General features: G+C 47.7%; 1 protein-coding gene across 1 annotated transcript; it reads right to left on the bottom strand.

The window, feature by feature from the left end:
* Positions 1-12,575: 12,575 nt before the first annotated feature.
* On the bottom strand, positions 12,576-14,003 carry LOC146193422 (uncharacterized). The gene has a single exon (XM_084600545.1). The coding sequence runs from the start codon at positions 14,001-14,003 to the stop codon at positions 12,576-12,578; it is 1,428 nt and encodes a 475-aa protein (XP_084456671.1).
* Between the last annotated feature and the right edge of the window lie 10,187 nt (positions 14,004-24,190).

The following is a 24,190-nucleotide window of genomic DNA, read 5'->3' on the forward strand; positions in this document are numbered from 1 at the left end:
AGAGAAAACTTGATCTTTCGTGGACTTCCGGATGATTTTTCTAAAACTTGGGCAGATTACGAAAATCAGATTTGCTCACTCTTGAGCTCTGTAATGAATTTAAACCTTGGCTCAAATGACGAGCGCATTAGTCGCGCCCATATGTTAGGTAAATTGGCTCCTGGGAAGTGTTGACGGATTATTGTGAAACAACAGCCTCCGTCTTACCTCCGACCGCCCTAACCCATCTCTCGCCTTATTTGTGCTCCACGAGAACACCCTATACCGACGTAATATGCGACCAGATGGCACAGACCTTTTGCTCGTCGTTCCACAACACCTGCGTTCCACCATCCTTGAACAGTTCCATGATGCTCCCACGGCTGGCCACTTGGGTGTCTCTCGCACATACGACAGCCTGCGCCGACGTTTCTACTGGCCGGGGCTCTACCGTTCTGTCCAGCAGTACATTGCCGCGTGTGAACTGTGTCAGCGTCGGAAGAAGCCCACAATTTTGCCTTCAGGTCATCTGCAGCCGATACCCATACCAACTGACCCGTTTTCCCGTATAGGCGTTGATCTCCTTGGCCCCTTTCCAGTTTCCGCTTCGGGGAACAAATGGATCGCCGTCGCCACCGATTACGCTACTCGGTATGCTATTACCCGAGCCATCCCGACCAGCTGCGCCACAGACGTCGCTGACTTCCTTCTAGAAAACGTAATTCTTCATCATGGTGCTCCTCGTGAACTACTAACTGACCGTGGCCGCTGTTTCCTGTCGCGAGTGGTTGACGAAATTCTCCGTTCGTGCTCCGTCCGCCACAAATTCACCACCGCATATCACCCCCAGACCAATGGCCTCACGGAACGTCTAAACCGTACCCACACAGACATGCTGGCCATGTATGTATCTGACGACCAACGAGATTGGGACGTTCATCTCCCCTTTGTCACATTCGCCTACAATTCATCTGTTCATTCTACCGCTGGATACTCCCCATTTTATTTATTATTTGGCCGACAACCGTTACTACCCTTCGACACCTCCTTACCCGCGGCAGACGCCACCAGTACTTACACCAGTGATGCCGTCACCCGCGCTCATGACGCCCGCCGGATGGCTCATGCCAGGCTCTCTGCATCCCGAGACTCCCAAAAGATCCGGTACGACAGCCGCCACCGTGATGTCCACTACACTCCTGGATCTCTTGTTTTGTTGTGGCTCCCGTGCCGTCGAGTGGGCTTGTGTGAAAAACTTTTGCCCCGTTACGCTGGCCCTTACCGTGTTTTGCGCCCCGTGACCGACGTCACCTACGAAGTTGAATCTGTGGTTCCGAAGTCCCCGTCCACAGCTCCAACCTCCGAAATAGTACATGTGTCCCGTCTAAAGCCCTATTATCAACGTTCTATTTCGCTAACATAGACCGCACCGGGACTGTGCTTTTCCCGCGGGGGGGGGGGGGGGGGGGTAGTGTTACTTAGTTGTATTCGCTGTTCGTGATGAGGATGAAGAAGTGCAACAGACTCCGAGAAGACGACGACGCTGAGTGTCGAGAAATCAGTGCCCTCATCAACGTTAGCTGTGCGGAGAGCTTTCAGACTGTAGATCTTCCACGTAACAATATCATCCAAGTTCAGGGATAGCATTCTGGCTTTGAAAGAGAAATTCGAAGAGTGCAAAGTGTCGATCAATGAAGACATTTGCAAAGCGACGAGATCGTCCCGCAAAAAGCTGTACGAGTTTGTAAATGCCAGCGGAGATAAATTTTCCGTACGCCATAATAAACGCTTTATGAACAGTAAATGCTATGTTCACTCTTCAGCTATCGATAGCGTTTCTGAGCTGCCCATGAGCAACGACCCCGTTGCCTCGCATATGCACTCAGATTCCCAATCAGCATCAAATACGTCCTTATCCTAACAAAACGTGTACCCCGAAAGCAGTACAACGTGGCCATTCCTTCTTATTATCAAACGTTAGAAGTATTGTTAACAAGCGTGAAGCATTATCTGCCGTCCTTGACTCATGCTCTGCTGACGTTGCTTTTTTCACCTAAACATGGCTTTTTGGTCAGATAGATAGGGCGGAACTCTGACTGTGAAAAGAAGTATTGTATTTACCACCGGGACCGCGAAGGCAAATGTGGGGGAGGTGTCCTTATCGCCGTAAACGCTGAACTAGTGTCTAGCGCCATTGTAATTGACTCTCCTTTAGAAATTGTTTGTGTTCGTGTTTTCCTAGGTCGCCAGAGTATGCTGTTCTGCATGTGCTATCGGGCACCCAACAACCCTTCATACTTTTGTGACCAGATGCATGATATTTTAAATAACTTAGTGCTGCGTTTTCCACGCTGTCCACTGTTCTTGCTTGACGACTTTAATCTGCCGAAAATTGATTGGTCACAGCCTACCCCGATAGTTAAAGGTGCATCCATCGAGAGTGTAACTTTTGTGAAACTATGCCTTGACTTTGGCCTAACGCCAATTGTAACGCAGCCTACCAGAACTGGTCCCAATTCAGCCAATCTACTTGACCTAATCTTAGCAACTGCCCCCGAACTCGTGCACTCGGTGACGTTTTCTTCAGGCTTGAGTGACCACTGTTTTATCCCCTTTATAATGACAGCTAACCGCCTACTACGTGCATGTAAAACAATTAGAGACTATGGCAAAGCGAATTATAGTGCAATTATTCTAGAGTTAGAAATCTTTGTTGACACATACATACCGAATTTCTTCGATCGTTCAGTGGAAGAAAATGGGACTCTGTTCAAGAACAAAGTTATGGCATTAATCAACAACTATGTGCCGTTATATACACTCTCGAAGAGCCCCGCCGGGGTGGCGCAGTGGTTAGGGCTCTCGACTACTGTTTTCAAGCAAGCGGGATGGAATCCGGGCCTCGGCGGCTGCGTTTCGAAGGCGAACAGTGTGGCGTCCGTGTGCTGTGCGATGTCAGGGCACGTTAAAGAACACCAGGTGGTCGAAATTCCCGGAGTCCTCCACTACGGCGTCTCTCATAGCCTTAGTGTAGTCGCTTTGGGACGTTAAACCCCACAAACCAACCAAACCAACCATACACTTTCGATGAAAAAGTGATCTCCGTGGTTCACAACAGCGCTGAAGAGTCTGTTTAACCAGAAAAAAAGGCTGCTCCGTAAATAGTTTTTGCTGTGCGTAGTCGGACAAGGACGAAGAAGGAGGAACACGTAAGATTCAGAGGCTCTGAACTGCAACTTTATTTTGGTAATCAGCCAACCATGTCATATATATATACGAGAGAGACGCCCACAAGAGGGACAAAATCTAGACACGTGGCGGAAAACCGGTGCAACAAAATCAACCACGAGTATAAAAATATCGATAAATCTAAATGCCTAACACAGGATTAACATGAGAAAGCGACACAACATGATAATAGTGGCCGTGGCGAAAGTGCATGAAAAATCAACAAATATTCCCAGTCCATAACAAGCAACAATCGCTAAAAACGTGGCTGCGCGGAAAACGTTTTTTATATAAGAACTTGTTTAAAACCCGCAGATAAACATATGAGATGGGCAAAAAATGAGTGAAACATGAAAAAAAAAAAACAATAGAAAGAGATGAAAATGTTTAAACAAAATTGAAAGACAACAATTAACTTTGCAAAAAAAAATAAATCAAAAACAAACACCCAACAATGAATTAAACAACGTGACTGACATGGGTATGTAGAATGAAAGAAAATGAATTAACAAGCAATGAAAGTGAAAGGTTAAAACGTAAAAGAGCGAAAAAACCAAACTGCAATTCAAAATGTATAAAACGAAGTCATGTAAGGAGTGCAAATAAAATCAAAGATAAAATCAAGCACAATCAGAGAGAAAAGCAATTTCTTTGTTCGAAAGAAAAACTGAGGATGTGCTGACGCATTCATCCTTGTGCTTCGCAATCAAAGCGGCTTCCACTATTTCCCGTGTAAGCTTGTTATGGGATCAGTTTAGAATGGTCGTTTTCTGAAAGACAGGGGAGCATTTTCTATTTCGGTCGCATTTGCGACAATGCACTGGCAGGTTTTCGGACGATGACCCTGAAAAACCATTGCTATGTTCCATTAAACGTTTATTAATACATCGGCCGGTTTGGCCGATGTATGCCTTGCCACAAGATAGGGGGATATAGTATACCACCCCTTCTGCGCATGTTTCGATGGAATTCTTGTGCCTTGTGGTGCAGCCGTTATCTCTAATAATGGCTGCACCCTGCCGTAACATGCACAGAAGGTCTTAGGTGTTCCTCCGTCTTCGTCCTTGTCCGGCTACGCGCTGCAAAAACTATGGAAACCCAACTAGCCCGACAGCGTGTTTCGTAAAGCCAAACAAACCAACAGTCCACGAAACTGGCTTGCATATCATGATGTCATTTTGGAGTATCGCAATGCCCTTAAAGAAGCAAAAACATCATTCTTCGCGAATACCCTTCCCTCTCTCCTTTCAAGCAGTCCTTCTAAAATCTGGTCCATCATCAATCCTCCCAAAAGCCACACCATATCGCTTGTTGACTGTACTGGTCTAGTCATCCCTTACAATTAATGCTGTAACGTATTGAATGATACCTTTACTGCGTCTTTCTCAGATACCACTACTGGTTTGGCAACCGTACTATGCCCTCGTTAATTCTTCCAGATGGATCCTATCATCATAGATTCAGTGGGTGCCATGAAGTTGATACAAGCTTTGAAAATTTCGTCCTGCTATGGCGTTGATGAAATTCATTCAAAAGTTTTGAAAACACTGAAGTATGTTCATCGATCATTTTGGCAAATATTTTTCTGCAGTCTTTACAGCGCAGCGCGCTACCACGGAGTGGAAGGTGGGCAAGGTGGTACCGCTTTTCAAGTCAGGTAACACTCATTCTCCCTAACTATAGACCAATTGCATTGACTAGTATCCCTTGCAGATTATTAGAACACATAATACATTCCAACCTCATATCCTTCCTCGAATAAAATGCATTTTGTAGTCCCACCCAGCATGGCTTTCGCAAACAGCACTCATGTGAAACACAGCTATTATAACTCTTACTAACAGCATAGCTTCTTTCCTCGACTACGGTTTAGCAGTAGACTGCATATTCCTCGATTTCGCAAACGCCTTCGATAAAATTCCTCATAAGTTACTCCTTTTAAAACTACGCACCTTGAACATTGATCCCAGCATTATACAATGGATTGAGGGTTTCCTCATCAACCGCTCTCAATTTGTAACAACTAATAACTTTGTATGATCTACTGCTCCTGTAAAATCTGGTGTTCCTTAAGCCTCCGTCTTATCTCCAACAATATTCTTAATCTATATTAATGACCTTCCTGACTGTGTTTCCTCATTCATCAGGCTCTACGCCGATGACTGCGTTCTTTATCGTGTTACAACTAACCCTCATGACAACTTGCTCCTGCATTCCGATCTTGACGCAATTTCTAGTTGGTGTAACAATTGGCTTATGACTCTAAATGCTAGTAAATGTAAAAGTATGACAATCTCTCGTAGTACTAACACGCCTCTACCCTTCGTCTACACAATTAACAAAATATCCCTTGAAAGTGTTACTTCCTACAAATATCTTGGAGTCCACATAACAAATAACATCTCATGGCATGTTCATGTAAAATATATTACTAACAATGCCATCGGACGTTGGGTTACCTCCGTAGAAACTTTTCTCAAGCCCCCAAAACAACAAATTAACCTGGTATCAAACTTTAATTCCACCTAAACTAGAATATGCCTTCGCTATATCTGATCCAGCTCTTTTTACTTTGATTGACGATATCGCAGCATTTCAAAATCGATCAGTGTGCTTCATTCTTTCTAATTATGCCGGTACCGCGAGTGTTACATTAATGAAGTCACAACTCGGTCTTCCAAATTTAAACGTTCGAATAAAATTCTCCCGTTTGTACCTATTTCATAAGTTTTATTTCACTAACCCATTACTAAAACGTGAAATTCTTTCTGAACCTACCTACTTATCAGCACGCGTCGATCATACATATAAAGTTCATGCCCCATTCTGTCGTATACAAACATACTTTTTTATTCTTTCTTGTCAAGAACTGCAAGAGAATGGAACCGCCTGCCCCCTTCCAGTGCCTGCATCGATGATCCCACAGCATTCGAAGATGCGATGAAACATCTTTCTGGATAGCCCGACCACTTTTTCTTTTATTTGATGTGTTTTATGTATTTCCTTGATGTTTTAAAAGGCATGTATATATATATATATATACGCATATATATATACCGCGACTACGCGGAAGAAAGGCTGCGCATGGCGGCTAGTGCAGCGCTCTGTCGCGTATCGCTTTACCGCACCAGCCTCGCAGTGTATAAAGGTCGGCGTTATCGCAACATCTGCAGTGAGATCTCGCAGCAAGGAAACTTCTTGCACTCTGATGCCATGGTGCACGCCCAGGGACAAGGTGGCCTTGATGTGTCCTAATAATAACTATGCTGCCTTGCTCCGCCATTGACAGAGCTTGATGTAGGATTGCGATAAATATAACGGTGAGGCCTCCTTAGTTTCTTTGTAGCAACATTATTGCTATGCTTGATGATCTACCAGGCTTTACGTGCTGTTAGAAGGAACATTTTGACACGTCAGATGTTTCATAATTCATATCCATGATTGAAGGTACTCGAGAAGCACTGAGAATTGCAGATTCTTTTGCTAAAAAAAAGCAATATGCTACCTTTTTTCAGGTATTAGAAAATTGTCGGTAATTGTTATCAAAAATAAATAACAATGCAACAAAACATGAATAATAGAGATTTTCAAGTAGCGGCTGATTCGGAACGCATCCTGTGTGTTCTTCGCGTGGTAAATGTGGTTCTTTTATATCCGGGGTGAGTCACAGTGGTCGTTTGTTCCAGTACATATATCCTATGTTTATCGTGTCAATCATTTCAGGCTAGACGTGCGAAGAATATATTGGGTGTCCTCACTCTCATATCTTTCAAGGGCTCGCATGGATTTCCACTCTTTCTTAAACCGGAACAACGCGGTTTTCGAAAGAGAGTGACGAGAGGACACGTCCGACATAACATGCACTCATTCGCATTTCTGCTCCATACCGTGATGTCGAAAAAAGGATACTTTCTTTTGAGTTCAGGGCACATGAATCGCAGAAAAGGTACACCCTTTATCAAAAGTTCAGCCCACAGCGTTTGCCTTTAAGACGTATATTATGATTTCTTTAATAAACGTGCAAGTCTTAACCATTGGAGAGGGTAGCACGGAAAACCTTCTTGACTTTAGCAAGTTTGAAAACCTGGGAATGCATTACGAGCCACATAGTATGGCTCAGAAGTAGATCCTCTGGCCTCTAAACGTTTGTCAAAGGCTGTACAAAATAGCATTTTGTAAACGTCGCACGTATTGTTCTACTCTATCTTCGGTCGAGATGCACAGTTTCTTCTATGCTTTGTTTGAACTTCTGGAATTTGTTTTTGTTTTTTTGCGGCTGTGAAGAGTTTCTAGCTGTGCCTTAATAAAATTGTGCCGACTATCTCCGCAAATCGTTTATATTACATCCAGATATAACAATGTAAAGCCTTGTAGAGCCCTGTAAAGGAGGCTGCGGGCTCTGTCAAGTCGCTTGTTTCTATGTTGACTTTTATCCCCAGTCCTCTCCATCATTGATGGAAATAAAGAAATTATTATTATTATTAAATTATATTCCACACTGTCATAAAGATTCCATAGTACATGATCTTTCTACGCTGATTGAAGAGGAATCTTTTTATGAACATCTGTAGTTCTGGGTATATTTATTTATGAATTTAAAATATCTTGCAAGACTGTAATATCTTGAAAGAACACACACACACACACACACACACACACACACACACACACACACACGCGCGCACGCGCACGTGCAAGCACACGCACACGCACGCACACACACACACAAACACACACACACACACAAACACACACACACACACACACACACACACACACACACACACACACACACACACACACACACACACACACACACACACACACACACACACACACACACACACACACACACACACACACATACAAGGCTGCAAGTTGACGTCCTTGGTCGCCGCAGCTAGGATAAGAGTGTGGGTTACTTGCTGTTCCATTATGTACTGATACCAGCACAATACAGCAAAAGCATGACGCAGACAGGTAAACAAGCGCCGAGCTTTTAACTGATATTTATTGGGTGAAACAGCTTTTTATAAACTGATTCTAAAACAACAACAAAAGATTCCTCGTTGATTAATTTCGTCAAAACGTGCAACTCTGCAATTGTCTCAGCGGTCAAGGGCTCACAAACACTGGTATCACGCAGCGTAGCCATCTCGGCCGCCTCCACAATCTTCGTACTATTTTGTCTGAGCACCGGCTAACAACGGAACACCTGACAATGTCCTGTGCCCAATGTCTTTCAATTCCGTAAACTTGATCTCTGGTCTTGCATTTGCGACGACGCCAGATTACCCATGTCTCTTTCACAGGTCCTGTTCTTCATTGTGTTATTTCGGGCGTTGATTGAGGCGCCTACTTGTCAGGCCGAGGTTAGCCTTGTCGCATGAAAAGGGAATAGCACACACCTCGCCCTCCCCGCAGCCAGCATAGAGTTTTTGGTGCACTGTTTTGCACTGCTGACGCTCGGCGTCCACCTTGTTGAGACGCGTTCATAAAACGTTTCACAAGCAGAAGCAATGACACTGCGACGTCGAATATTTTTGAGGCAGTGTAATATTCTACGTATATAGGCACCGTGCGCATGTAACTTCGGAGCGACGCGCGCGTCAAGAGCTACGGCGCACGCATTCAGAGCATGGTGCTAGATATTCTTATACCGTAGTCCAGAGCGAGAAGGCGCCGCGAACTCGGCGCAGCGGCTGTATGATGAATACTCGAAAAAGCTTGGCAGCCCAAATTCAGGCTGGAATCGGGCAGCTATCAGCAGCGGCGCGCAGGCTAACGTCGCCACGGTGGCGAAAATCGTCTGCTACGGCGCTCGCTAGGGACGCCAAACTAGCCACTGGTCGCGCTGAACGCAGTGCCGCGGTGGAGGCTCCTGGCGGGCGCACGGTGCCTATAGGGCACGATGACTACGCTCCTTTGAGGCATGTCTTCATCCCTGTTGCTAGAATTCCATCATGTTTTTTCTTTATTCAAAAGACGTTCAGCAATAGAAGTAACTATGGCCGGAGGGTAACCCGCATCTTGATACGAGCCACTTGATCCTGAAACATTCTTGCTGGCAAGATTTGTGGATCGCGTTCTTCAGACACAGGCTGGTGATCGCTCTTTTGAAATTGACAGACTGGAACAGCAACAGCTGCTTGTAGCTGCGAGGTTTATGTTTCCAGCAATTGTCACTTTTTGAAAACATGAGCAGTAATATGAAAATCGGAAGGAACCTCTTAATGGGGCGTCAAGGTCACTTGCAGCGGCTCAAGAACTGCTTGAAAATCCTAACGCCATCGAAGATCAAGGTCTTCGCTACGGTTTCTGTCCTGCGGTCGAAATTGACCAAGTACTCATTCCCACAAGGAAATTCTTTGGCCAGAGGGAAACTGCTAAAAGAAACAGCAAGCTCCTTTTTTTTTTTCGTTCTAGTAATATGTCGCTGAGAACCGGAGTGATGCAAGACCCAATGCACAGTCCACCATTTCGTGCGTACAGGCGTCCTTGCCACTGCGCAGTAGTTGATTTCGGGTACACAAGGGTAACTCAAGGAAGCCCTGCCCACTCCCACCAGCAGTTCTTGCAGCATGCTTAAAGCCAACTGGCGCCTAAGCTTCGATGTTTTCTTCCATGCATACGAGCAACGTAACCTGAGGAATCAAATCGGACCTGTCTCTAACATCTATAGAACACACTGAACATTCTTTGTGCGACCCCTTCAGATACTTGAATACGGCACTCGAACCTCTGCTTGGAAAGCGTCGCTGATGAAGAGGAAGTTGAGCTTTTGTTAAAAGAACACAGCCAATAATTTTTGTCATGTACAATTCTTCGAAATTATTCTTTGAATACATCAGTAGTGGCTTCTACCAATAAATGTGAGTTGGGAGCTCGACGCTAGGCGTCTACTTTGTTGTGCATTTTGCTGTGTTGAGCTGGTATACATCACAGTACGCCATGCCTTGATAAAATATCACTTGCAAGATGCTTGGATTGACTGAAATATTGGCAGAGGTTCTCACTGCTAAACTTATTAGAGTGCACAAACAACGGAAACTGCAGTTTCAGCTGCACATGTGGCGTCATCTGGAATCAGCACCATCAAATTGTGGTGGTCTTTGAGATCAGCTCCGATGCAACGGCGACCTTGATCGCGGATGCCACGAGTTTAAACCTATATACAACGAGAAAAAGCCCGCACCGCAGTGGCTCAGTGGAATTCCAGTTTCGGGCGCGCTACCAAGTGGAGGTTCATATGTAATAAGTTACCACTGAGATCTTGATTCTCGGTAGTAACTGTGCTCCTAAAAGCTCTAATATTGCTATGTCAGTGGCAATTAGTGACTGTGGAAACAGGCTGTTTTTTCGGCCGTCGATGAACAATACGAGGTTTATTGCCGAGTTTGCAAACGATACAAATCGCGGTGAACAAGTATTTTATGCAGGCAGACTCGAAGTTGAGGCCGCATTGTGTTGAAGAGTTCAGAGATACCTTGGCTCAGCTTGGTGCGCTCTGCGAGGTGCTCTATTTAGCGGTGTACCAAATGCGTCACAAGCGGGTTGTCACACTGAAGAGAGCCGATGGATCGAAGAAACTGCTACCGGCTGTGGATGTCAGGGTGAAGAAACGGCATTGCTTGCCAATTTACCATAAGCACCAGGATGTGCGCCTCGAATTTAACTGGGTTAGCGACGATGACATGCGTGCTGCCCTGCTACCATATGGGATGGTCACCGGCTGGCGGGATGTTGGGAGCGGACGAAGGATCAACAACGCGAATGATGGCCGTTTATCTGAAAAGCGAAATATCGGTTGATTAGATTCTGCGTCGTTTCAAAATAGCAGCTGACCTCGTGCTTGTTCTTGTCCCGGGAAGAGCTCCGCTGGTACTTCGGTGCAAGTCCACAGGATACATCCAACGCGAATGTCCAGACCCACGGTGTAGCCTCTGTCATCGCTTCGGCCGCACCTACGGTAACTATGTCATAACGTATGCCAGTGTCACAGACCAGCAAACACCGACGACGTCTCAGAGAAGCTTATGAACAAGGCCGACGCTGTGGAAGTCACGGACGCAGCTGTAAGCCACGGCTCGATGCAGAGGAAGGCGCCAGCTTTCCAACTGGTCAAATAAAGTGAAAAAGAGCGTGAGGATCGACCACATCTGCAGAGCGAGGAGAGTAAGACTGCCAAGACATGCGCGTGCTGTGCCAGTGCCAGCGGTGATTCTGCATTGTCCCCTTCAAATGTAGTAGGGCCCATGAATACGCGTGACAGCGTAAGCATGATGTGAGCGCGAAACGCGCGCGCGACGTCACGACGTCACCGACGCGGCGAATGACCTCACGTAAGCCGGGAATAAGGGGCCGCCCACAAAGCTACTCCTCTTCGGCGACCACCCTTCAAGCGCAAGCCTCTTATTTCGCCCAACCAGACTCCCATAGGCATGATGTCTTTGCCATAAAGCGCCGTATACGCTTTCGGTTGCTCTGGAGATCAAGGGCTTTGGACGCATCGTGGAGCGCACACAAGAGAAACGTGGGATCTTCACTGCGCGTAGCCGAGTCCGCAGGGTCATTCTAGGGTGTCGCATTTGCAACACGCCAGCCTGCATCATGAAGCCCGCCGTTGCTGTCGTCGAGGTACAAATATGTGCCTACATATGTATGTACTACATACGCCAGAAGTAAAGCGGAGGCACGAGCGGTGGCCGAATTGAAAAAAAAAAAAAAGCTCCATTCCAACGAGCTGTGTCAAAAATGTGCAGCATGAAGCGAGAGTGCTACGGCACACGGCTGACCCACCTCAGTAAACTGATGTTCGCCTTATCGTCGCCGCGAGAAAAACTGCGCTGTTAGCCTCACTGCTCTCAAGGGGGGCTTTAAATGCTTAATGCAAGGGTTTATTCTTGACTGCGCCTGCAGAAAATTACGCCTTCCGCGGAGATCGATTTTTGCTTCACCAGGAATGGCACCTTTTTCAGTCCGCATAGCACTATGGTTCGTGATTCAATTGGCGGCGAGATTGCGCGTGAACCATAGAATATAAACACCCCCGCATCGCTTTTTCGCGTGCGGTGAAAATTAGGGGAACGCATGAAAAAAATAGCACGCATGCATTAGCTGCGTTGTCTTTTCGATACAGATAAGTGCTTAAGGTCAGAGCAAGGAAATTAAATAAGGATTTCGAACACTAAGTCCAGAATAGTGGCTTCAATGCCTGAGTCTCAAAGACAGGTATTTCAAGTTCTCTAGAGAAAAGAGTAAGGTAGGTAGGTAGGTTACAACTTTAATGATTCAAAAAGAACCAGGTGAGGGGGGGGGGGGGTAAAGGGAAGCGAGGGAGCAGGACGACGATGGGCCCTCAGGCCGCTCTAGATGGCCGGGCACTTTTGTGCTTCGGCGACCCCTCGGGCCCAGCTCACTGTCAGAAGCTGTACCTCCGGCAGCGAGCTGCGCAGAGCAGCCTCCCATCGCTCCTGGTGTCTTGGCCCTTGCCACGGGGGCTTGGGTTTGTTCGCGCAGTTCAGGAAGACGTGAGTGAAGTCGGCTCTGGTGCTGGGACACAAGTGGCAGTGAGGAGAGGTTTCGCCACGGTTTATAACAGAGAGAAGGAAAGGGGTCATGACTGTGGCCGTCTGAAGTCTGCGCCAGAAAGCCTGGTCGCTTTTGGGAAGAGATTTATGCGGAGGAGGGAACAGCAGGCGGGAATTTCTATAAAATACGGTGAGGTCGTGGTAATTAAGAAGCCGATCTCTCGCACTGCGAGACGAAGGCACCAGGTCGCTCTCAGCCCGGTTGACGAGTGCTCGGGCTTGGGAGTGAGCGGCCGTGTTGTCTGGGTGTTCGCTGTGCGCAGGGACCCAGAGGAGGGTGATGAGGTGATGCGGTGGAGGGGATGATGCTAGAATGTTTGCGGCCGGGGAGTGGATTTTGCGATGGGCATAATTACTAATTGCTGTTTTGGAGTCTGAGAAGATATACTCCGCAGAGGAGTGTGTGATTGCTAGGGCAATTGCTGCTTCTTCAGCTTGCAGGGAATCCAGCAAATTTGGAATGGACGCACTGACTATCGTGTTGTGGAATCCATCCACGACGGCTAATGCGAAAGCTGGTCGGTTTGAATATTCGGCCGCGTCTACGTAAACTGCCGGAGCGCCAGGAGGGTAGTGCTTGTGCAAAGTCTTGGCTCTAGCTTTTCGTCTCTCACGATTATGCTCCGGGTGGGTATTTTTGGGAAGAGGCGGAATGTAAAGATTGTTGCTAACAGCGGTGGGAGGATTGCGTGTGGCCAAGGTATGACCGGGTAGGTTTAGCCCAATTCGGCGCAGAAGAATTTGGCCGGTTTCGGTATGTGAGAGTCTGTGGTACTGACTAATGAGGTGAGCTTTTACCAGCTCTCCCAAAGTGTTGTGAACCCCTAGTTGAAGTAGTTTTTCAGTAGGCGTTGATTTAGGGAAGAGGAGAGCGCTTTTGTAAGCTGTGCGGATAAGTCTGTTGAGTTTCTCGGTCTCCGTGGGTGTGAGGTAGAGGTAAGGGATGGAGTAGGTGATCCTGCATAGGCAAAATGCTTGAATGAGGCGACGTGTGTCTGCTTCCCTCATGCCGCGATGGCGATTGGCGATATGCTTAATTAGTGAGGCTGTATTCAAAATGGCAGCACGAATTAATTTTATGATCTCGGCGTTGGAGCCGTTGTCAGAAATACTGAGACCTAAAATTTTGATTCTACTGACCCTGCGGATGGGGGTGTCGTTTAATGTGACTTGAATAGTAGGGGGGTTCCGTTCTTTTAGGTCCATGACTATGAGCTCAGATTTAGCTGCCGAGCAGCTTAGACCAATGCTGCTTGCATGCGTAGCAACAGTGTCAGCGGCCAGCTGAAGTTTGGATTCTATTTCGCCATGGTTGCCGGTATTGACCCAGATGGTGATGTCATCCGCATACAAGGAGTGGTAGATGGAAGGAATTTTGTCAATATCCCTCGCTAACGGGATAAGAGTAATGTTAAATAGAAATGGGGACAAAACTGCTCCCTGGGGCGTTCCCTTACTGCCTAGCGTGAAAGGGCAAGTTTTTACTGTGCCTAATTGTAGGCAGACGGATCGGTTGCTGAGAAAGGCAGCAATATAGTCATGCGTGCGAGAGCCCACGTTTAGGTCGCACAGTGATTGTAAAATGGAGGAGTGGGCAACATTATCAAAGGCCTTCGTCACGTCCAATGCAAGGATAGCTCTGGTGAAGTGAGGGAAAACGGGATTGAGCACATCTTCCTTAAGTTGTAACATGACGTCTTGAGTTGACAGGCCCGCGCGGAAGCCAAGCATGGTGGTGGGGAAGAGCTGGTTTTGCTCCATGTATCGGTTAAGTCGATTTAGGATTACGTGCTCCATGACTTTACCTGTGCAGGAGGTGAGAGAGATTGGTCTCAGATTCTTAAGGTCTAAAGGTTTGTTAGGTTTTGGTATGAAAGTTACCTTGGCTGATTTCCATTCCGGGGGCAGCGTGCCCTGCTCCCAGTGTTGATTCATGTACCTAGTGAGAGAGGCTAATGATTTGGCGTCTAAATTTCGTAGCGCTTTGTTAGTTACTCCATCAAGACCTGGTGCGGACGTGGTGCGGAGCCTACCCAGGGCAGCCCATACCTCCGCCTTTGTGATGGGAGCGTCTAAGTCTGAATTGGGAGTTCCTTTGTAAGCCGGTAATGGTTCCTGCTTTAGGTCGGGGAAGTATGTGGCTTTAAGAGCTGCTTCAACGTCTTGCCCCTGTTTCTCCGCTTCGTGCAGTAGTTTGGTGATTTGTTTATTATTTTCTGACCGTGAGGAACATGGGTTTAGCATATGGCGGAGGAGGGACCACGAGTTCTTCATGTGTAGAGTGCCGTCTAATCGATTACATATCTGATTCCATTGCTGTGACGAGAGCTCGGCCGCGTGTTCGGTGATGAGCTGGAGCGTTTGCGCCATTTTCCGTTTTAATTTGCGGTTATGTTTTTGCCTGAGCCATCGTTTCTCTAAATTCTGATAGGCCTCCCAGAGGTGGAGTAGTCTGCTGTCAACTGGATCGCCAATATGTTCTGCCGGGGCCAATTTTTCGCTAAGGGATACATCTCGTAGGAGCTTAGAAGCCCAGTCCATATAGTCATGAATTTCTTGTGCCGGGTTTTGGTCTCTAATTTTGCGGAACTTGTCCCAGTCTACAATAGGTTTAAGGTGAAACTGAGGCCGTAAACTAGCAGACGGCAGCATAATTGTTAGGATGTAATGATCGCTGCCGAGGTTGATTCCCGTGTGAGTCCAGTTAGCCTGACGGACGTTCTTAGTAAAAGTAAGGTCTGGGCTGGTATTTCTGCTCACACTGTTGCCAATGCGTGTGGCTAGTGTACTGTCAGTGACTAGGGTGCACCTATTTTGCTGAATGTACTGAGATAGGCTGGTGCCCTTGCGAGTGTTCCTATTATATCCCCAGTCTACGTGTGGCGCATTAAAATCACCCGTTACCACTATAGGAGCGGAGCCTGCTATTTGGATGGCCCTGTCAACTGCTTCAAATACAGCAGTAAGGTTATCTCTGGGATGAGAATAGATATTTAAAATGAAATATGAGAGTTTGTCTTTTACGATGGGGGAGGAGTTCGAGAAGAGTGCAGTCGGAATAGAGGTTGGACAGATCGTGAGCTACATACACGATATTTCTCTGGATATATGTGGTAACCCACGGGGAAGTAGAATGGGAGTGTATAGCCTGATAGCCTAGAAGCTTGCATGCCTTTAAAGGCTCTTGTATGCAGATGACATCTGGGGAAGGTGTAGAGTGCTGTATGTATAGAGAGAGATTGTCTCTCTTCCTTTGCAACCCGCGGCAGTTCCATTGCCATATGCAGAGTGAAGAGGGGGAGGAGGAGGCAAGGGCGCAAGGGGGGGTTATTGCTGGGAAGGCGCTTGAGAGGGGGAGGATTGTGGCAGGGCGTCCAAGAGGGAGAGCCGAGCAACTAGGCCGTTCGACGCACATTCCAAATAACACAGTCCATACATTTGCTATGTTCAAAGTACCCATGTCCTATTCGCATACACTGGATTCGCGGCCATGCTCGCGATCCACATAACATACAAGCAGATGCTATGACGCATATAAACACATCAGACGATCCACCACCTTCCCCTCTTCCCCCAGATCCGTTCCTGTCCCACGTTTCCGATTCGCAAGTTCTGCGCCAGCGAACACGCGCTCTCATTCCTCCGTGTTCGCACCCTCTCCCCCGTAGTCTTACTCGGCAGGAGGAGGTGACAGTGCGCCGGATCCGGGCAGGGGCGGCTCTGACCCCATCTGTTCGACATCGATGGCGGGAAAAAGACCTACCAGTGACTGACAGGTGCCCTCACTGTGACACTCCACCTGACGTCTGCGATGTGCGCCACTTGTTGTGGAGATGTCCATCAATAACGCACATCAGGCAACGGATAATCATGAAGGTGGGCCTGCGGTGGAATCGCGATAGTGAATATGAGAAATGGACAATGGACAATCGCTATACTGCCAACCTTCTCGAATTCATAAGCACAACTGGACTGCACTCCTTCTTTTAACTTTCTATCTCCTGCATCCCATTCCCCCTTTCTCAACTTATGCCTTGTGCAAACTCTTCGAAAAAAAAAAACTAGCATGTCGAGAATATTCTCTATCTTGGTAAAGCGTTCGGCGATTTGGGTAAAGCCTAAATCAACCTTTTGTCTGAGCCCCCTGTGCTCTTTACGGATTTGTTGAAATGCGCATTTGGGGTCCTCGTCAGCTGGATCGGGCTGTTGTGTCCTCTTCTTTTTCGCGGGCTGGGGGGAGGATTCTATGGGATCGCTCTCTGATTGGTCTGCTATATCTGACTCCGAGGTGGAGAGGGCGATAGTAAGGGACGGAGAAGGTTTAGGAGTAGGTGCTGTGAGTGTATTTAAGCGTTCCAGTACCAGAGCCAACTGTTGCTTTAATTCCTGATTCTTTCTAGTTAGACATTCGATAGTTTCCTGAGTTTTAGAGTTTTCTTTTGATTCACATCGGATTTTAGTGGAGCGGGAGGCTTGTTCTGCCCAGCTCACCTTTTGGTAATGGGTCCCAGTGTCCCGGCTTTGGGATCCAGTTCGTCCAGGACTTTTGCTCCTGTTGCGATGGTGTCCGTCTTCGATTCTTGGGAAGGACTCCTTCGTGAGGTTGAACTCCTGCTGCTGCTGCGCCTGTCGTGGACGGGAGGGACGACTATAGCGGCGTTGGTAGCGTTTCTTGCAGGCCCTGTCGCCCATCATGTGGGCGCCCCCACAGATCACGCACGTCGGAATGCAGGGAAGGTCCGCTTGGTGCTTCTGTCCACAGCCTGGGCAGGTGAAGCGATTCGGCAAAGGGCACACGTCGCGTCGGTGGCCAATTTGTCTGCAGTTCAGGCAGGCCTCCACTTTGGGGCGGAAGGGTAATACTGCGTAAAGGACGCCAAACATTTTCACCGATGGCGGAAGTTCTTCAGCCTTGAAGTGAATGAGCACAGAACGCGAGGTTCGCCCCATGTCGGTAAGAGAGGATTCGCCCGGCGTAGTTCTCTGAGCAAGTCCTGCGGCGACTCACCGTTCCAGGCGCGGTAGATGATTCCTGGCCGTGCCCCGTCCGGAGGAGCTACGTATGCGTGGAACATAAGTTTGCTGCCACGAAGTGTGAGTTGTCTGATTTTGGCATAATTGGCAACTCGGTCTGCGCAAGAAGTTGACACTGTGAAAATATTCTTGGCCAGGTTGGTACATATGAGGTCCTCCTTGGCAACAGTAGGCTGCAATCCGCTGCCGGCGAGAACAGCCGCCCGTAGTTCTCCCTCGTTGTATTGGACTAGACTGACACCCGCATTAGGGCGGAAAACAATCTTGAAGTCGTCAACCGGCAGCCGCGGCAGCGGCCTTGTACGGAGGCGCGTCGCAGCTGTCTCGTGGACATTTGAGGGAACGCTTGCTGCGGACGCCGCTTTGATTGCGTGCGTTCCATCAGCCGATGCAGCTTCGCTTGCCTGCTTCTCGTCGGGTTTCTCAGATTGCTGTCCAGGCAAGCATTTTTGAGCATTGAAGACTTCAGTCCATTCTGCCGGATTGAATTCTGCGGCGGGAAGATCCTGGCCGCTCACGGTGTACTCCATCTGGGTGTTGAAGAGGCGCGTTCGTACGCGAGCCCTACGCCGGTGCAGATGGCGTTAGGGCTAGCGAGGCGGCATGTAGCCACGCAGCTGGAGTAGAAGTTCTTGAAGTTCCGGAAAAAAGTAGAGGTCCAAGGCATTCAGCAGCAGCTACGGCGAGGTGTTAGCGTTCCATGGAAACCACTTTCGCACCAGAAGAGCAGTTTTAGTTCTCGAAAAAACTGTGGAATGCGGAGCCCGTGCGAAGCACGTCTGCCTTGCTCGGCCCCCTAGCGGGAAGTCACAAAAGAGTAAAGGTGGCTATGAGTCAACAGTGACTGACCCTGCCTCTTGTAGTGATTTGAGACTAGAAAAAATATCGAAGCGGTTTATAAGCGGTCAGATTCCAACCCGGGCTCCCGATTCCAGTAGCTGAACGTCCTGACAATGATACGCTGTGTTTTTGTTCATTATTTGCTCAGCGAAAACGCATATACAGACACAAAGCTCCCAGCAGCACATTGAACACTACAAGACATCTTTCTCTCCTGACCGCGCGTCGGTTGAAACAGCCCGGTGTTCCATATAGCACGAAGAACCGCTTCGAGGCGCTCAAGATGGTCAGCGAAGGTGCTTGAAAAGATAACGAGAACAGTGTCCATGACGCGTTGAAAGGTCGCGAGCGCTGTACATAAGCCAAACGGTATCTCCTTGAACTCGTAAAGGCCATCCGGTGTTATAAATGCGGTCTTCTTTTGGTCTCACTTATCCACTTCGATCTGCTAGTATCTACTTTTCAAATTTATAGACGAAAAATGGCGGGAGCAGAGGTAACGCGAGCGACGCGAGCAGCACACGAAGCCGCCAGAACACGTTCGGTCAAGCGCCGCATCAGCGCCGCGCCCAACCAATGCTTCAAAATTTTGCCGCTTGCGGAGGAGCTCACGCTGCAGTCGAGCAGTCAAACTTTTCAGCGATTTCGTCGCGCTATGTGCAGGAAGCGTTGACTTTGATTTATGTTGTGTATGAGGTGTTCCCAACGCTTGCTCCGCAACAAAGTTGAATGCAGCGGTGGCGACCAACGGCTTATGCGACGCATTTAGCAGCTCGAGGACGCTTTGTCGGGCCGAATGCCAACGCGAAGCAGGCAAGCATTACCCAGTCTTCCTTACAAAAGAAATAAAATTCAGTTTTTCCTGAGAATTCTTTTGCGTTTATAACGAATGCTCCCCTTGTGCAGAGGAGCGTCGAGGGGCGCGACGGGCCGAAGGCCGCCAAAGCATTTTCACTCGTCGCTGCCGCGCTCAAGTTATGGGTTTCTAGAAAATTTCGCATGTCACCTAGATGCAGCTCGCGAGGACGCCAATCGCAGAAGGCTTTGGGCTGGTCAATTTCCGTCTAGGTTTTTTTTTTTTTCTTTTTGCTAGCGAAGTTTGTTTTCTTAGTCCAGTTTGAGCGAATTCGAACCTGCAGACGCTCACTTCGTCTGACCCGTGCATATATGAGCGAATCGAGACAATTCAAGCTTGGCAGGGTAGTAAAGGAGAATAAAAAGGCTAGTGGGTGGCTAGATATTGTTAATTTTCGAAACGAGCAGGAAAAAGTCCCTGCTTGCAATGCAAGTCTGCATCGTAGTATAGCAGCACACAGCTGCGCTTCGACTTTTTTTTTTTTAAACGCGATGCGGTACAAAAATTTATCAGTGTTAATGTCTTTCAATATGTGTAGTGGTTAGGAACGGGATATAGCGTAACGGTACTCCCCTGAACCAAACGACGACGGGGCGCTAACAAAGCAGCGCTGAAAACACACCTCTCTGTCGCAGAGTTCCGTCACTCCGTGCGGTGTGCACAAGCGGCAACGACAGGCGTTGGCGGCGATGGACTGTCGCCAGAAATGTTTTGCATTTTTCTAAACTCGAAACTCCGCTTATAGAAATTTTTCCCGGATATGCAACTTCAAGTTAACGAGGGTTTACGAGGGTTATATATATATATATATATATATATATATATATATATATATATATATATATATATATATATATATATATATATATTCTACGTCGACAGCGCTGCGAAACGATTGATCGGTCTTATTATCACCTTCCTTCCTGAGAATACCAAACGGTTACAGTCGGTGAGTTGTTTATAAGCTAAAGGCAATCAGTACGAACTCAATGACTGCGCGTGACATTCGAACAGACTAACTGAAGTGCCGGTATTAGACGCGCACTGAAAACTGAAAGACAAAACCAGTCACTGGTAGAAAAACTAAAACATCGATCGAGAGGGGAACATAGATACATACTAACTATATGTGAAGGGCACACTGATAACGTTGCTAATGAGACTTGCACTACAGAATATACCACAGTACATCAGTAAATATGCAATGATTGCCAGAATTAAAATACCATACGCAGGCTGTAAGCGCCTGTCACCCGTTAATAATTATGGGGGTATTATTAACGATGCGCCCTTAACGGTGCGCACACTCCCAGACACCCTTAGAGTGAGTGGGGGTAGCTGTTCCGGTCGCAAAGGAGATGCCCTCGACCTGCGTGGCAAGCTCAGCCGGAATTCAGCTACCTTGTAGTGACAGAAGGGGGTGGTCGTTTGGTGCCCAGCGGTCGCCGGTTCAAACCAGAGAAAGGATCGGAGTCAGAAGTAAAAAACAAAACACAATTTATGCACAGCAAGAGACGATACAAAGGAATACACAATATCACTTGAAATACAACAGACGAGAGGTTCACAGAATACAAACGCTAAGCATGCAATTACACAGGTATCCAATAACGTAGAGGCTTTACAACAGATGAAACACGAGAGAGTTACATAAACAAACACCAAATTGTTCACCGGGCACTGTTGCAGTCCGACGCTTCAAGAGTCACGATGTGGCCGCCATACGAGACGAGCGCCGCTCCCTTGAAAGTCCGTGGGCTTGCCAGCAGCGGGTGATCCCCGGGAGTCCAGCCGAAGCACTGGCGAACACGCCGCAACCACTGACGATCTGACTGACTGACTGACTGACTGACTGACTGACTGACTCAACAAGCGGCGCGGTCGCTTTAAATAGGGCGCGCCGCGTTTGTTTGTTAACACGCGCCAAAGCTAGCGCGCACACACACATAGCTTCGCTGGTTATAGCTCCCTCTTCTCCTCCAGTCGAGCCGCGCGTCGTCATTGGCCAGGTCCCACAGAACTTTCTCGAAGGGCCTGGCACATTCCAGGCCGATGAGCCACCGTCCTCCCCGGGCAATGGGAAAGAGGGTCACGGCAGCGCGTACAAAGCTACGCGCTCTCCCGCGCGGGGAAGGGGCTTTTCTCTCCATTCTCTCCACGCGACGCCGCGCGCGCCTAGCGCTGTACCGGCTTGATGAAAATGGGCGCCGATTTCGTGACACTCTGCCCCTCCCTTAAAGAATATTGTCCCACAATATTCACAATAACCATGAACATCGCGCGCACATGCATGCGCTCACAAGTATATGGGGCAAATGTCCACAACACACACATTGCACAGATTTCACAAACTGTAATAACACATTACAAAATTCATACATCAATGCTATGAAATTCACAAACATAGTACTATACTGTTGTCGGATATACGTAAGAATCAACAACACAGAACCACAAAGTTACTCAAATATGTAGCGCACAACGTAAGGCATGCTTTCGCCTATATTTCCAAACTCGTGTTGCGCTTCCTTCTTGGAACGTATCAGTTCCTCTCCATCTTTCAGATACGCCAGTTTTCATTCTCACAAAGCACTGGTTTTTATTTCTTTCGCGTGTCCTGACTTTTTTTCTGGTTCTAATGATATTTCTCATCCGCGATTTTGTCTCGCTCCTCCCTCTACTCTTGAGTTCTGCTTTCCGATCGGAAGCTTGGCCAGAACTAACTCTACCTAGCCTAGCGGCGCTTCGAGCAGGCCGTCTCATTCTTTCTCGGTCGGGGCGGCTCTCCATGCGCTTGCGCATCCAGTCGTTCAGCCGCTTCTTCCTTCTTTTTTCTATGGGACATTTCCCTGTCGACTTTGCCTGACATGGCAGATTTGGATTTGTTTCTTTTTGTTTCCAATTTTATTCGCACCTTTGGCCGAGGAATGCTTGATCCAGTTTTGCCCGCATAATCAGAACATTGTTGCCTGAAAGAAGCGTCTTTTTGAGAACCTTGTTCTCCCTTAATCCTTTTCATTTTCTTTCTTTTCTTTACGACCCTCAGTCGTACCTTCCTGAAGCAGAGCTCAGTTGCAACTGGAGACTCATTCTCCTCCCTTTTGGTTACATCCTGTTCCTTAAAATGTTCCTTAAAATGTTTCTTGAATCCTTTCATTGCAGTGCCGTCTTCGCTTTCTTCCATTTCTAAATCCTTAAGGTTAGGATCTGCACTGCCACCTTCATCCAAGCTTTGGTGCTCACTGCTATTTGAAAGCTCCTCATCCCGGTCACTCATGCACTCAGCCATGGTGTCATTTAATAAGGAGCTACAATCCTGCCCTTCTTCACCTCCAGGCGATGAAAACACGGAAGAGGTTTCTGGCTCGATAGCTACATTCACAGCTTCGCCGCTACCTGTCATTTTGGAGGGGACAATCTTACTTTCTTGAGACATCTTCGCTCCAGAAAAGTTTGTTCTTTCTGAACATTCTGTCGCGGGAACGGACTGTTCCACAACCTTACTTTGATCCCTGGAGCTAGTCTCACCCTCTTCAGTGGTTGTCAGGGAGTCAGTCGGTACCTTTTCAAACAATGTAGCCGCATGCAGCAGCGGTTCCGCAGCCGGGCAGTAAGCAGTAGAGCACTTAGCAACATTTTCTAGATCGTCATCCTCGATAGTAATGCCCATTTTCTCTCCAGAGTCAGATAGTTGGAACTTAGTGTCCTGAGCCTTCGCTTCTGTCTGTGTAGGCATACCTAGTGTACACCACTCATCTGATAGAGTTTGGTTTGCTTTGGGAGCAAACATCTCTTCAGCCTCGTCGGCGTGACAAATTTCGGGATTTGGTGGTCCCGCGTCCTTGATGCTACCCAAGATTAGATCGTACACTAGGTGTTGCATGCATATCGCAGTCACAATGCCGGTGAAGATCGGAGTCTTCACATGCACTTTGGCTTCAGGAAACAGTTTAGCAGAACCATCGAGGAAAACCACAGGAGTCATTTCTCCGGTAAGCTCTTCATCAAGAACTAATCCTCTTTTTATAAACACTGCAGTGCTCCCTGTGCTTGTCAGTACAGAAATCGATTTGCCTCGAATTTTTCCGCTGAGAACCGGAATTCCAGCACTCTTGGATCCCGGCGCGGTGCACGCAACTGTGCATAATACTGGAGTTTTCTCCCAGCTCTTTTGTTGCACACTGTCGATGCCGACGTCTTCATCGCAGCGTTCAAATGAGTAGTCGCAGACGCATGACGGCTGTGGGAATGGCTTCCTTGGACAATGCACTGCTTTATGTCCCTTACCACCACAACTAAAACAATTAACCATTCCTGTGTGCACAAGGTTGCTACGGCAATCTGAGGCATAGTGCCCTACCTTATTGCACCTGTAGCATTTCACTTGGGGCCGGAATAATTTCTCACTATTGCCCCTTCCCTTGGCTAGCACTGTCTGCTGCCTCTCACTCTTCATAGGCGCTTCTTTGACCTTTAATGAAAGCATTTTCTCCTGGTGGTCAAATTTTGTTTCTTGCGCCCTTTGATATTTCACTGCCCTTCCTCGGGCGCTTTCTTTATCTTCTGTCCCAAAAAGGGTTCTTTCGGTTACTTCTCGGGCTCTTGCCCTTTCTCTTGGCGCCCCTAATCGGGCTTTCTGAGCATCTACTCGAGAGCTCTCTGC

Source organism: Amblyomma maculatum, chromosome 4 (assembly GCF_055883805.1).
Source record: "Amblyomma maculatum isolate TAMU_Amacu chromosome 4, ASM5588380v1, whole genome shotgun sequence".
Classification (NCBI taxonomy): Eukaryota; Metazoa; Arthropoda; class Arachnida; order Ixodida; family Ixodidae; genus Amblyomma; species Amblyomma maculatum.

Excerpts from the sequence above, each read along its gene's own strand:
- LOC146193422 (XM_084600545.1), bottom strand. The coding sequence starts at position 14,003 with ATGGACCTAAAAGAACGGAACCCCCCTACTATTCAAGTCACATTAAAC.